This window comes from Benincasa hispida, chromosome 10 (genome assembly GCF_009727055.1).
Source record: "Benincasa hispida cultivar B227 chromosome 10, ASM972705v1, whole genome shotgun sequence".
NCBI lineage: Eukaryota > Viridiplantae > Streptophyta > Magnoliopsida > Cucurbitales > Cucurbitaceae > Benincasa > Benincasa hispida.
In genome coordinates, this window is record NC_052358.1 from 59,278,687 (window position 1) to 59,292,502 (window position 13,816).

General features: G+C 36.1%; 1 protein-coding gene across 10 annotated transcripts; it reads right to left on the reverse strand.

Moving 5' to 3' along the window:
- Window positions 1–1,302: 1,302 nt before the first annotated feature.
- On the reverse strand, window positions 1,303–8,530 carry LOC120088065 (UBP1-associated protein 2A-like). Of its 10 annotated transcripts, XR_005484817.1 has the most exons (4): window positions 6,908–8,530; window positions 4,877–4,928; window positions 4,467–4,499; window positions 1,303–2,078 (listed from the first exon to the last, which is right to left on the reverse strand). XR_005484817.1 is itself a non-coding variant. In XM_039045105.1 (2 exons), exon 1 carries the CDS (start codon window positions 8,393–8,395, stop codon window positions 6,920–6,922), a length of 1,476 nt encoding a protein of 491 aa, XP_038901033.1. In that variant the 5' UTR covers window positions 8,396–8,530; the 3' UTR covers window positions 1,303–2,078; window positions 6,908–6,919. The 10 variants fall into 10 exon arrangements, 4 of the variants coding, with proteins under 4 accessions (XP_038901033.1, XP_038901031.1, XP_038901030.1 ...); XR_005484818.1 differs by lacking the exon at window positions 4,467–4,499; XR_005484816.1 differs by having other exon boundaries at window positions 4,467–4,928.
- Between the last annotated feature and the right edge of the window lie 5,286 nt (window positions 8,531–13,816).

Consider the following 13,816-nt stretch of genomic DNA (forward strand, 5'->3'; position numbering starts at 1 on the left):
CAACGAATGGAGCCATTGAAAATATTGGAAAAATGGAAAGTTGAGGTAAGTTAAAGTGATTTGGTAAAATAAATCAATTCAACTTCACCAATATTCAATGTTGGTAGACCAAACATTGAGTTGATTATACAAACTCAACTCAACTCAACTCATGTTGGTGAGCCAAACAATCCGAAAAGAATTATCTTTCTGATGTCCCACCTCACCATCACTATCTCTTTTCAAGTTTACCTTATTTCCCATCTTCCATGGTAAACTTTTCTTTCTTTTACTAGGACTAATTTGGATTAACTAGGGGAAACAAATTGAAGAATAATTTTCATTTAAAAACTTAAAAATAAAAAATAAAAAATCTGAAACTTTCTCAAAAGTGTTTTTATATACAAGTTTGTTTAGTTAACTATATATTAGAAAACATTTCTTTGTTGTTAACTTACTATAAAGGATGTCTATTAGAAACTATGAACTAATAATTTATAACATTTTCATTGGGAGTTATTTTGTTTTTTTTTTTTTAAGCATATGATCAATCTAATTTTTTTTTTAAGCATATGATCAATCTAATTGCTCATCAGAATTAATCATTAGGAGTTGGTCGTTGGAAGATGATCAATGCAGTTGATCAATGGAGTTGGTCACGACATTAATCATTGAAGTCAGTCATAAAGTTGGTTGACAAAGGTGACATCAAAGCTAGTTACCAAAGTTGATCATCGAAGCTAGTCGTTGGAGTTTGTCATTGATAGTACTCGCCACCAGAGTTGGTAGTGATATTGTCAAAGATGGTCATCAGAGTTAGTTGTCAGACGTGGTTGTTAAAATTTACAGTCAAAGATGGATGTCAAAAGTTGTAATAATAAGTTGCTAATTGTTGTCGCCAGAGGTGGCCATGGCATTGGTTGAGGATTAATTAAGATAATTTGGTGGTCTTATATATTATACAAATTAGAAATAGTTCAACCAATAGACACTCAAAGATCACTTTTTTAAAAGTTGAGTTTGAATTCTTCGCTCAAATCAACTTATTTCATAAATTCAATTTTTCAAAAGTTATTTCTAGTAATTGCCAAACATTCAAACTTTTTTTCAAAATTAAACACTTAAAAAATTAAAATAAAATGTCAAAGATCCTACATTGAAAAAATTAAATGACCTCACTCCTTATAAGATAAAAAACTATTCTTCTCATTGTCAATTGATTGTCTTGAAAGGGTGTAGGATAAAACCCCAACCAACCCACTCACAGTGGCAACAGCATTGTGAAAATCAATCCCACTTCTAACAATAAAAAACCCAGTGGCAAATAGCCATCACAAAAAGAATTACAATTTTAAAATTTAAATCGAACCTAATGGTGTATGCCACGAACAACATGAAATTCCCAGCTCTACATAAATGGCATTAATCCCCCTCGATTAAGACGTTAAGACGCTTCCTTGATGGATTACAACTTAACTCCATGGTATGACCACTCCATCCCTTCTCAAAAGGTACTTAATTCACAAGTTGGACATGGCTATCTCCCCAAGGAAGACTAGCCCTCACAATTGTTCAGTGACAACTCTCACCAAGACCTTACCAATTCTCACAAGACTCTCTATATCCCATGACCAAGGTACTCCCAAATACCTTACATTAGCTTGCGTAGGAAAAACCCACTCTCCACTACTTTTGATGACTAATCTTGAGTAACTATTCATGTTCTCATGTAAAGACCCACTATCTAGATAACTTCTCACACTCTCCCATCTCCACTATTTAGATAACTATATACATTTCGAGTAACTACCAACCCACCCACTGACCATTAGGAAATTTTCTGCAGTCTCGAATTACCACCCATTTTGCACTCGGTTCAAATCTTTTGCTTATACGATTCAAATGTTCGAACAACCACCACGTTCTTCTAAGCGACTTGTGCATGTACGTCTGCAAGCAATCAACCTTCAATTCCCAAACGCCCCGCCTTTGAGTAAGTATTCCTTTGAATTGTCAAGAGCCCTCACAGACCAAACGACACGATAATGTACCATGGATGGAGTGAGGCAATATGATTCAAATTTGGGAAATTATGAGATCTGCAATAAAAGAAAGAATCTAAAGAAGAAAGATAACATAGTGAAACAAGTGGACGAAAGAGAGGGAGGATAAGAGAGGGAAGTCGAAGATAAAAAATGTCAAATCATACAAAAATAATACAAGGAAAATAAATATGATCAATTCATTTAAAATTTATCAACTCAAGAATTTCATGTAAAAACATCTTTTACGGATAATTTTCTATGTCCAACCATGTGACAAACTTCGTTACCTATTCTTAGGTTCAACAATGAAGTGAAAATCAAACCACCACCGATTAATATTTTCATCACTTCAATGAAGTCTTTTTTCTAGCAATCTTTTTACTTCTATTGTTTTAGAAGACGTTGGAAAGTGAATTTGAAACAATATTACAAAACATGCACTTCATGATTCAAAATCATTTTGCATACCTTCAAATTGCTTTTAAATTATCGACCTCAGGTCTTACATTGCAAATATATTCTTAGGTTATAATATTAATCTAGTAGATTACTTATAACGATAAAACCACTTGTACAAATTCCAGGAAAAAGTAAGAAGAATTTTCATCTTAATTACAATTTCTTCGGAGAAGAATTTTCTGGACATCTAAGTGACTTTTGCATTTCGAATTAAGAACTTTTTTTATAAAAAAAAACGTATCGATTAAGATTTTTTCGCTGCTATCGAGACTGATTATTTTAATGACAAACAATAGCAAACCAAAATATTAATTTGGAAAAATACCAAAGACGATAATAATAATAATTGAAAAATGAAATAATATCAACTTACTTTACAAATTACTTTCAAGATGCCTATTTCAAAATATCTTTAATTTTGAATTGCTAAAGCGAAAAAGTTTACAGATACGTCACCTTAAAACCACTGGAAAGTACAAAGTGAAAAATACACATACTACCAATTTTGGGCTGAAGAAATTCATTTTAGTTAATTTCAAAATTTTCTTTTTCCGACATCATTAATATATACTTTAAGATAGTCAGATTTGAAGAAACTATCCATCCAAATCAACATTTCTTTCTTTTTTTTTTTTTGGAAGAAATAATCAATTTACTCTAGCATTTCAGATTATTGAAGTTCAAGAAAAAAACAGATGTTAATACTTGAATAGTCCAAGCCACACCCATATGCATCTCTTTCACAAAGGAAAAATATTAAAAATAATCTTTTAGAAAATAAAAAGTTTGCCACATAATTTGTGATTGCACAAAGATGGATGCATTACATTTTCTTTATTACGTATCTTTCAAACGGGAGATCATACAAAAGACCAATGCTTCTTTTAAGAAAACTTGAATGCAAAGCTTAATTTATTCTTTGTAGAACCATCTAAGGCATCATAAAGTTAAGTTGAAAAAATTGGGGGTTAAGGATCAATTTAAAAACCTACTTGCATCAGAAGGTTCATTCATGCAGACTCTACCGGGTTCTATAACAACACAGCTCACTTCATCAAATGAAAATGATTATAAGCCTATTATTAAGGTGAATGCCATTTCTGACTTGTTCTATTCCTAGATCCTGTTACATGTTGACTTTTTTTAATATTCATGAATGTCTAGTCCAGCTTACACGCATCTCGACTAATCTTGACTATACAACATGCAAGTATCAAGGAAACGATATCAAATCCTAGATAGATAGCCACCATAGAGTGAATCTATAACCTCTTAGTTCATTATCCCCTATTTATATGATGTGAACTTCGGGGGTGAGGTTCTCAAGGAATATCTATGCATCAGCAAATGCTGAAACAGCTAAGAGGCAAGATATCAGAAAATATTAGTACAAGAAATACATTCAAACTTCAAAAGTGACTCGAATGAGGTGTATAGCTAATATGCAAGACAATCATGCTCTTCTGACATTTCTACAATTGGAGCAATCCACGGATCCAAAACAGTGACACTAAATCAGAAACTAAATGGTGCAAGAAACTAGTTAATGTAACATATGAATTGTGAGTTTTAAAGTGGTTAAGAACAGATCAATTCAAGGAAATGAAGACAAGGCACTATCAAGAACCCCATTTTTTTCTTGGTACCTATGAACTTTTCTGACTAATTTTATAGAAAATTGCAAGCCCCCAAGACATTGAACTGCCTACAAGCACAGTCAATTCCAAGATAATCAAACAAATATTAACAATTGCTCAGACCAAACTGCACCAGTCCTGCCCCACCATCACAATTTATAAAACATAGCGTGATAGAAAAAAGGCAAAAGGCTATTTATATCTAATACAGCACATATACCTTCAAATTGAAGTTCATTCAGAAAATCAAAGAACACAAATTAAAATTTAACAAAAAGAAGTACCCTATTAAAATATTGGGCAACTATCTATGTCTACACAGGATTGAAGGTATAAAGATGCTTACATATAGAACAAGCATTTGAATGGTGCAGGCCAGCTTCATGAGAAGAAGAAACAAGAAAAGAAAAGAAGAAAAGATAAGCAAGGTCTTAGTGGAATCATTTTTACATGATTAATGACATACTATTATAAGTTATAAAGAAAATATTATTGACCTTAAGAAACCAATTGGATTAACTAACAATCTAAGTCGTCTAACAGACCTAAAGGTAACCTTGTAACTTATTAAATTGAAAACATTAAAGTACTATTGTTTATAGTTCCTTAAATGTAGTTACATTTAAACCCTAATAGCATCCCAGTATAAATATAAAAATGCCAATAAGAAATGTTTTTTAATCTAAAATTGATCCAATTTCTCAGGGCCTTGGCACTGCAAAAGAAACTCCAAGCAAAATGCAAGAATGAAAATACCTTACGAAGGAGACAACCTGCAAAATAGTAGCTCCTTGTCCAACCGGGCAACCTGATTAGATTAATATTAACTACCAAATGCAGACAAATACTCATTGCATAAACAATATGTTCTCCAGACCTCAACTGGCCCGCTTGTAAAACCAACATAAAAAGCTCAATGAAAATTTACATTTGCTGATCAAAGGACAGTGGCTAATATTTTAAAATCAGAAACTCTTTAAGTATAACAATAGCTTCTAGATTTAACCCTTCAATTCGGAAGAAAAAGATGCAAGGGGAATGATACATGAAAATGATTTGGATTTGCAGATTCACAGACCTGGTATCAAATGCCAATTGATAAAATATAAACTGAAACGACCCATGTTTTACAGTTCCCCAAAGCATAAAAAATATCAATACGAACCTAGATAAAGTTAAATTTCAAAGTTTTCAAGAGCAATGAAGATAAGAGATCTAAATAGTAATTAGGTATAAAGCCTTGCAAAGCATAGAATTTTAGTTGGAATAATGGTAAAACAAATCAATGAAAGAGAATAAAAGATAACTTAACTGTCAAGTGCAAGATCTATTAAAACCATAGGGGCAAAAGAGTTTGAAATATTTTTTTGTCAACCATTGAGCTAGAGTTTACATAGTTTTACTAGAAAGTACTAAAACTGATCCAAATCTTTGAAACAAATCTTCAATAGATAAAAAACTACAGATTTAAAACGGAGCTTAAATGAAGAGGGTCGAAAACGTCATTTGCATCAGCTCCTTAAACTTCAGAGAATCACCTGATCAGTACAAAAATACTGACGCACATATGAGTGAGATCTGCACAATGAATAAGAAAGCATGAAAAAATAATTTCAGAAAACAAATTTTTCAGAACCATTTTTTTCAAATTGTTCAATAAAGCTATTTAAATTCAGGATATCACGTGGAGAAAAAAAGGTGTCTTGGCTTTTGATAAAGATGGGGAAAACCATCATTCTACATGAAAAGAATTTAAGTTGACATTTGTGAAGCAAAATTAATTGTGGGAACAAGAAATAATAGAAAAAATGGGTCAAAAACTATAAAAAAAAATGAAGATCACTTCCCACATCCTTACCCCAAGAAAACAGGTAATGTACTAAACATGAGAACTTAATTGGTTTATAGGATGCTAAATTGGAGAAATATTAGCTTCTCAAGAAAATGAGGAAGGAAAAAATAAATAAGAAAAGGAAGAAGAAGAGAGGAAAAGAAAGGAAAAGGGAAAAACGACAAAAGGAGGGAGAAGGCAAATAACTTTTACATAGAAGCATCGAATTGAAAGAACCAAGAGCTTCTCTCCACAATTTTACAACCAATTCGAAAACATTACGTCGCAGTCCTACATAGACTGCTTGAAAAAGGATGCTAAATGGAAAAATAATGGGTCGTAATTAAAATAGTACAGCACTAGAATAAAAAGCTGATAACTTTAAAAACCTTTCAATATCAAAAAGTAACAGATCAATTACATCATCCTAGGATACTAAAATCAAACAGTCGGACAAATCATGAGTCAGCCTTAGATGTTGTACCAATTCCAAGAACTAAATACACCAAACAAAACTACAAAACTAAAATGCAACACACAGAAACCTGAAAATAAGCACACGCACAAAAATACATAACTAAAATCTGAAAACACACAAAAAAACCAATATAGAACTTAGCTACATATGTTCAATTGTTTTATCGTGAAAATCCAACACCACTACCTTACTAACATGACTGCAGACAGAAGTATTAGTTAACGAAATCAGCCTACAACATAAGAAAAGAGCTGTCATATTGTTACCATCAAATAGTCCTGCCTGTCATCAACAGAAGTATTGAGACTAACCAATCTAATCTTCTTCTCTATCAAAACTACTTTCTTGATTAAGGTCATAGCATTCTATAACAATATCTAATAACCTCCATAGCTATATTGTTCAAACATATGTTAGTATGCATATCTTAAGATTAATATATATATATATATGGATTAAAAGGAGAGTGAATCTGTACCGCATAGAGGCACTAGTGCCCCATATAACCGCCAGGACCACCGTACTGCCCAACACCATGCTGCCCTCCTCTTCCAGTTCCACCCTGTCCCATTTGTTGGTTTGGATATCCACCCTGCACACCGCTTTGACTACCATATCCCATCACCCCAGGGCTTATATTTGCTTGACTCCCATACCCACTTTGTACTCCAGGTCCCGCGCCTTGCACTGCTGGATTCAGCCCTGCAGCAGATCCGAGTGTCCCTAACAAATTAGTGAGCCCCAACCCAGCACCCTGACCCGCCAGCAAAGCAGTCAGAGCCTGACCAAGAGCTGGGTTCAATGCTTGAGGAGGTCCTTGGTTATAACCAACACCAGGCCCTGCAGGTGCCATCAAGTGCCCCGATCCAGAGGCCCCCCCACCTGCATAATTAGGATTTTTATTCCTTTGAAAGGGCGCATTTGGTGTATGATGCTGGTGCTGAGCCTTCCCTGGCTTGGGACCGTCGATGGCCTTCTGACAATGCAAGACATGGCCTTCAAAGTTCTTGTGAGGCTCCTCTAAAGCCTTCCTAGCACTTTCTAGCGACTTGTACACAAATAAACAGAAACCTTTAGGCTTACCCGTCATCTTGTCAAGCCCCAAAGGTCCTTCCTCAACTTCACCAAACTGGGAAAAGAAAGTTAGCAACTTCTGGGGGTCTACATCAGCTCCAACATTGCTTACATAAATCTTTCTCTGCGTATATTCCGAAGCAGGTGGTGCTTGAGGAGCTGCTACCGCACTAGTCGGTGGAACAGGCCCAACCGAAGCTAACTGACAGGCAGTCATCCTATTGCCAATCTTCTTCTGGGGTTCCTTCAATGCTTTTCTCGCCCCACTACGCTTCTTAAAGAGGATGAAACCGTAACCCTTGGACTTACCAGAAACCTTATCACACACAGCTTTACAGTCCTCAATCTCACCGAATTGCTTAAACACATTAATCAAAGTTTCAGCATTAGTATCCCACCCTAGCCCATGAACAAAAATCTTCCGGTGAGATGGGTCCGCATCAGCAACCATTCGAATCCTCCCAGCGACATCCGCGTGCTTATCCGCCGCTTCCCGGAGCAAATTGATAAGCTGGTCCTTGCTAAAAGGCTCCAAGAGCTTCTGAATGGGCTCGTCGTCGTCATCAGCGGCAGTTGCAGCAGCGGCCGAGGAAGATAAAATCTTGGGGGTGGTCGGATGGTGGTTATTGACATTCGCATCACCTTCATCTTCCTCCTCATCATCGTCGTCGTCATCATCCTCTTCCTCCTCATCGTTTTCATCATCGTTGTCGTCATCGTCTTCTTCCTCGACCACATCGTAATTCGCTAGATCCTCAGGAACGACTTCCTTGAGGGGTTCATTCTGGGGTTTGCCCTCGTCCAGGGCAGCTTGAGGTTGCTGCTGAAGCTTCTTGGGAGGCTCGGCGGGCTCGGTAGATTTGGAAGAGTCGAGCTTTCGCTTTCTTGCCATGGGAGGAGTAGAGGAAGGTGTGAGGAGGTCTAGGGTTTTGGAAAGGGAGTGGGTACGATGCGGCACCGAAGAGAAGTAGTGATGAAGAGGATTATTAGGTCTTGAGATCAGAGAATTAAGATTTGAGCGTTCTTTTGGATCTCTGAGATGCCAGCCCACTTTTGACCCAGGCCCTATTCTTCTTTTTTGGAAAATTGTCCAAAACAGACTTGCAAAACAGACTTGTGAAGTTTTTACATTTTAAAACTAGCACTTTTTTCTTTTAATTTGTTGAAAGAGTTTTTTCGGGTAATCTCATCCTAGGTTGGGTCCAAGATTCTATTGGAAACGTTACAAACTTAAATTATTGATTCATGTGAATAGATGAAAATACACCTGATGCTGAAACATTGCCTTTTTCTTCAGCGAGACTTAGATTTTTCACATCTTCCAAACCATCAAGAATTTTTCATTTTTATTTGAAATATTCTCCATGTCACATCCCCTCTCGAGCTTACCTCTTTCTCCAAAAGGAGGTGTGAAGATGGCAGGTACCACTATTTTGCGGTACTTACTACCCACGTCAACTTGTTTTGCTTATTAAACTCATAGCCAAGTAAATCTAACATCAACTCCTTGGCTTAACTTATTTTATAACAAACCAGTATAATGTTTATACAACTCCATATCTAATTTAGATAACTCTAACTCCTAGGTTACAAAACTTATAATATAGCAAACTAAGTCTGAAAGTGTGACTGTAGTGTGGCAGACCTTGACCTCAATAGCAACCTGGAACTCCTCTCTTTCGCTACTTGAGAAGAAAAACATAAAAGAAAAGAATGAGTTAAAATACTAGTGAGGGGTAAACAAACTACAGGGTCTCTTTCAACCCTTAAGAGCAAATGGCTCAATGATAGCATATCAACACAACGAGGTTATTATTCCAAACATCAAGCTTGAACGCATCTATCTCCTACTGTTCCTATGCACACGGTAGACAGTTGGCCATATTTCCCTATGTGTACATAGCTCTACCTCGTGTGGGCTCAGAAACTAGACCCATCGGCCCTCTGACCATCTCACGTGAGGTTCTTCCCACGGCTCAGAAGCCAGGCCTTTCGACCCCCTAACCATCTCATGAGTTTCTGCCATAGGCTTAGGAACTAGGTCTTTATGACCCCCTGACCTAAAGGATCTCTTAACGAAGAGCATCCATGAGCATGTTCGGATCTTTCTGATTTCATTGTGACCAAAATACTATACACACATTCTAACATACAGTTATACAAATTCACACTAATTAAATGCATACTTTGAACACTAAAATACAAAGGGAAAACGTTCTCATACCAGTTGAAGACCCTCTTCAAGTGATGAACTCTGATGCAGGGGAAGACCTCTACGCTAACTCTATCGCCCAGCAATCAAGTCGGCTACAACAACATGAACGATCACGAACAAGTGAATAGTAGCGGGGATGATACCACCAAAAAGGAGCTCTTGGTATTCTCAGAGTGAGAATCCAAAGTGTGGTCTTTGGTGAGTTTGGTAGAGGTTAGAGAAAGAACTAATCGTGTAGACGATAAGCAAGTGGGAGAGAAAAGAAGCTATCATATAGCTAAATGCTTATCATTTAGAAGAAGCTACACGATCGTGTAGGTTTTACTAAGCGATCATTTAGTAATAGGTAGATGATCATTTAGAAAATGCAGCACACTATGCAATCGTTTAGGAAAGCTAAACGGTCGTTTAAGCGCGAGGTGTGCGATCGTTTAAGCGCTGAACGACTATCGTATAGGCTCTCAAACTATGCGATCGTTACGTTTTCACACGAAGCCAAATTTTTCCGAACTTTTCAAAATGAAACAAATTTTCATTTTATTCTTCGGTTACCATAACCAAATGCGGTTGCTCCCACTAACACACGTTCGAGAGAAATTATAGGTCAATTATCATATAATTAACCAATTTAATAATTAATAAATATAATCATATTATATTCTTACCCTATAGTTTGATATCACATATCTACTATAGTAATTTCTCCTATGCTTGATATAAATCATATTTATATCTAATTTCCTCCAAAATAATGTATCTCATACATTTAGTCAATTATATTATATATATTAACCCAGTCCAATTATATCATATATAATCGAACTTCCTCTTGTAAATTGAACATATAAAATTAACCCAAACACTGATTCTCGACTTATCCATGCTACCTAGGGACCTAATGGACCTGTGGCTCAAAGCTCCAACGGTCCATGAATAGCTAATATACTCTTTAGCCACGAGATCCACTATCCGTTAACTGTCAGGCATTCCACTAAAGACCAACAACTGAACTCTTCTTACCACAGATATATTCATGTGTCCATCGGATATAACCAATCATGAGTATGATGACCCTTCATAGATGCTTGTAAGTACACTGGACCAACGTTACCGTTTTGCCCCTGTAGTTACATCTCACTCCTAAGTACCACTGATTCCTCTAAATAAACAGTGTACAACATAGTCAACTATGTGTGAACACCTCTCGGGCTAAGAGAAGGTATGTAGTGCCATCGTTCAAGCCCTGGAATCAACTTTAAGGGACTATCTATCTACTTACCCCTGCTTCGGGGAACGAGTGAATTCCATCTTGTGTAGTTGAAGTTCCTAGCTTCCAAATCAGACGAGTCCCCAAAATGGTAGGTTGAATCGACGACCTCAACACTCGCACCATCAAATCAAAGATTGCCCTCAATGGTAGGAGTTCTCAACTCACTCAGAATTGAGGTCATGTTTACTTATGGTCATCCTAGTGAAGTGAAGTCTCTCATGTCATGAAAGTGTTTATAACGAGACATAACACTCAATGGTCAGGTCTTCTATACAAACTCTTTGTATAGGAGCCCTTGCCGCATTCCCCTACACATGAATGATCAGGATCAGACCATTCTGTTGACAAGTCACACACTTGTGACCATTCCACAAAGCGGGCTGCATCCGTAGCGTTACCAGGATAAGGTTTCCCTCCATACCATTATACTAGATATCATTTTGATTATCACTCAAAAGATGATCCACTTGTTATGTTCACACAATACATGCTTAAGTTACATATAGATAACTAGGGTTTTATATTTATGGTTTGGGGTAAGCAAATAAAACAAGATTGTGAAGTAAATATCATATATTATACAACACAAGCATTCGTACAAACTGTTTACAAACTACAGGACAGGAGACTTTAGGGCATCAACCCCAACATGGTCATCCCATGCGATTCTGTCAAAGGCTCAGGAACTAGACCCTATGACCCCCTGACCATCCCCGTGCAATGTATACTTTACCACTATACAAGTTACGCATATACATGTATGGAAATTTACAACCACATCAAAAGAAATACTACCCACTATTTACTAGTAGGGTTTTCTCCTTCTTCTAAGTCTTATGGTTTCCTAGTTTCTCCTAGGATCCCAGGCCTACATTAGCCCAATTTTGACTTGGAATCTAATGTTTAGGGTTAGAATAACCTTAGAATACCTTTTTGGCCCTAAACTTAGCTTACTAACTCCAACATGTAGGGATCGAATCTCGAGTAGAAGCGTTAAAATCGCCTTGCATTCGATTTTTCCATTTTAAATGAAACAAAACAACAAGCAAAAATAGAATGGAATAGGATAAACATCATACTTAGCATGCATTGTAAAGGATAAACAAAAGGTAAGAATGATTCTTACCTTCGTAGACTTCTAAGCTTCTCGAAATTCCTCTTGTTCTTCACACGAACGTCTTCTCAATGATCACCGACACTACCACAAGAATAACCTTGTTATTCTCTAGGATTCTATGAGTTGGATGAGTTGTCTCCAACCCTTGGAAGAGTAAGAGGTAGAGAGAGTGTAGAGGGGAATTCTTTTGGTGGCTGGCTAGGGTATGATTTTCACAAAATCAAAAGCTTGCCCTAAATGGGCTAATGAGATAACCCTTCTCCAAGTATTTCTCCTTTTACCCTTGATGTCAATTAATTAAAAAACCCCTTATTTAATTAATTGGCACATTAATTAAATAACCATATATTAAATCTAATTTAATATTTATAGTTAATTAATGAATATATATAAACATCACATGTTTATATTATTCTACCTCTATATCATTTCTTAATTAATTAATTAATCATTAATCAATCAATTAAGTGACTATATTAAATCATATTTAATATAGAGTTAATCAACTTATAAATATCACATATTTATATATATACATCTCTTTAGGAATCCAATTCATATAAATCTAATATTTGAATCTCATTCAAATATATATCTCTTACATAATTTGAATTATAGATCACATCTATAATTAATTATATATTAATCACATCAATATACAAGTCCTTCAATTGATTTGAACAAGTCAAATCATTCCTCGTTAATATCCTTTGGTGAGCTAACAAAGGAACCTGGTAGACCTACAAATTAGAAGCTCCAACAATATGTGATTAATTAGCCAAACTTCTTAACCAAACTAATCAATATTCATTAACTATGGGTACACTCTACTAAAGACCCACAACTACACTCTTCTCACTGTAGATATATTTTTGTGTCCACAGATATAGACAATAATAGCAACTTGGTTCTTCACGAGTGTTCGTAACACTAACAATTACTGTTTTACCCTTGAGTTACCTCTATATTCTTAAGTACCAGTGCTCCTCTAATGAGCAACCTGTTTATGGTCCAACCATTAAACCAAAACCCCTATTGGGCCAATGAGAGGGTAGGACCCTTTGTTAAGTTAATTAAAGAAAATCATACACAAGGATTTCCATGAGCAACAGAAGGATCTTTCCAAATTTAAATCATATATGAAGATTACAATTACAATCACAAACGGAAACATATGGTTATGCATAAATCAGAAATTACAGGATGCTTTACTACATGATCAAGGGAAGGAACTAACAAACCTTTGAATACTCATCTTCAAGATCTTTTAATCACGAACGCTCGATCACAACAACACAGCAACACACAAACGTTTGTCCAACACAACCGCTACACTACACAATTATAGCAAACACGAACTAATCGATCACCACGATCACGAACACTCTGAACACCACGAATGGCCTCCACAGAACCTCGATTGTGTCGAGTTGAGTATGACACCACCAAGAAGGTTACCTTGATATTCTCGATGAGAGAATCCAGAGGGTAGGCTCTGTATGAACTTGGTTAAAGGCAGAAAACTGGAGGAAGAACAATCGTGTAAACGATTGAACAAGTGGGAGATAAAACAACCTATCATATAGGTCGATGCCCAATCGTTTAGTAAAAGCTATGCAATCATCTAGCAAAAGCTATACACTTGTTTAGCTCATTGTCTAGCTGAGTGTCTATCGTGTAAGAACACTCCATGATCGTTTAGCTAACTCCA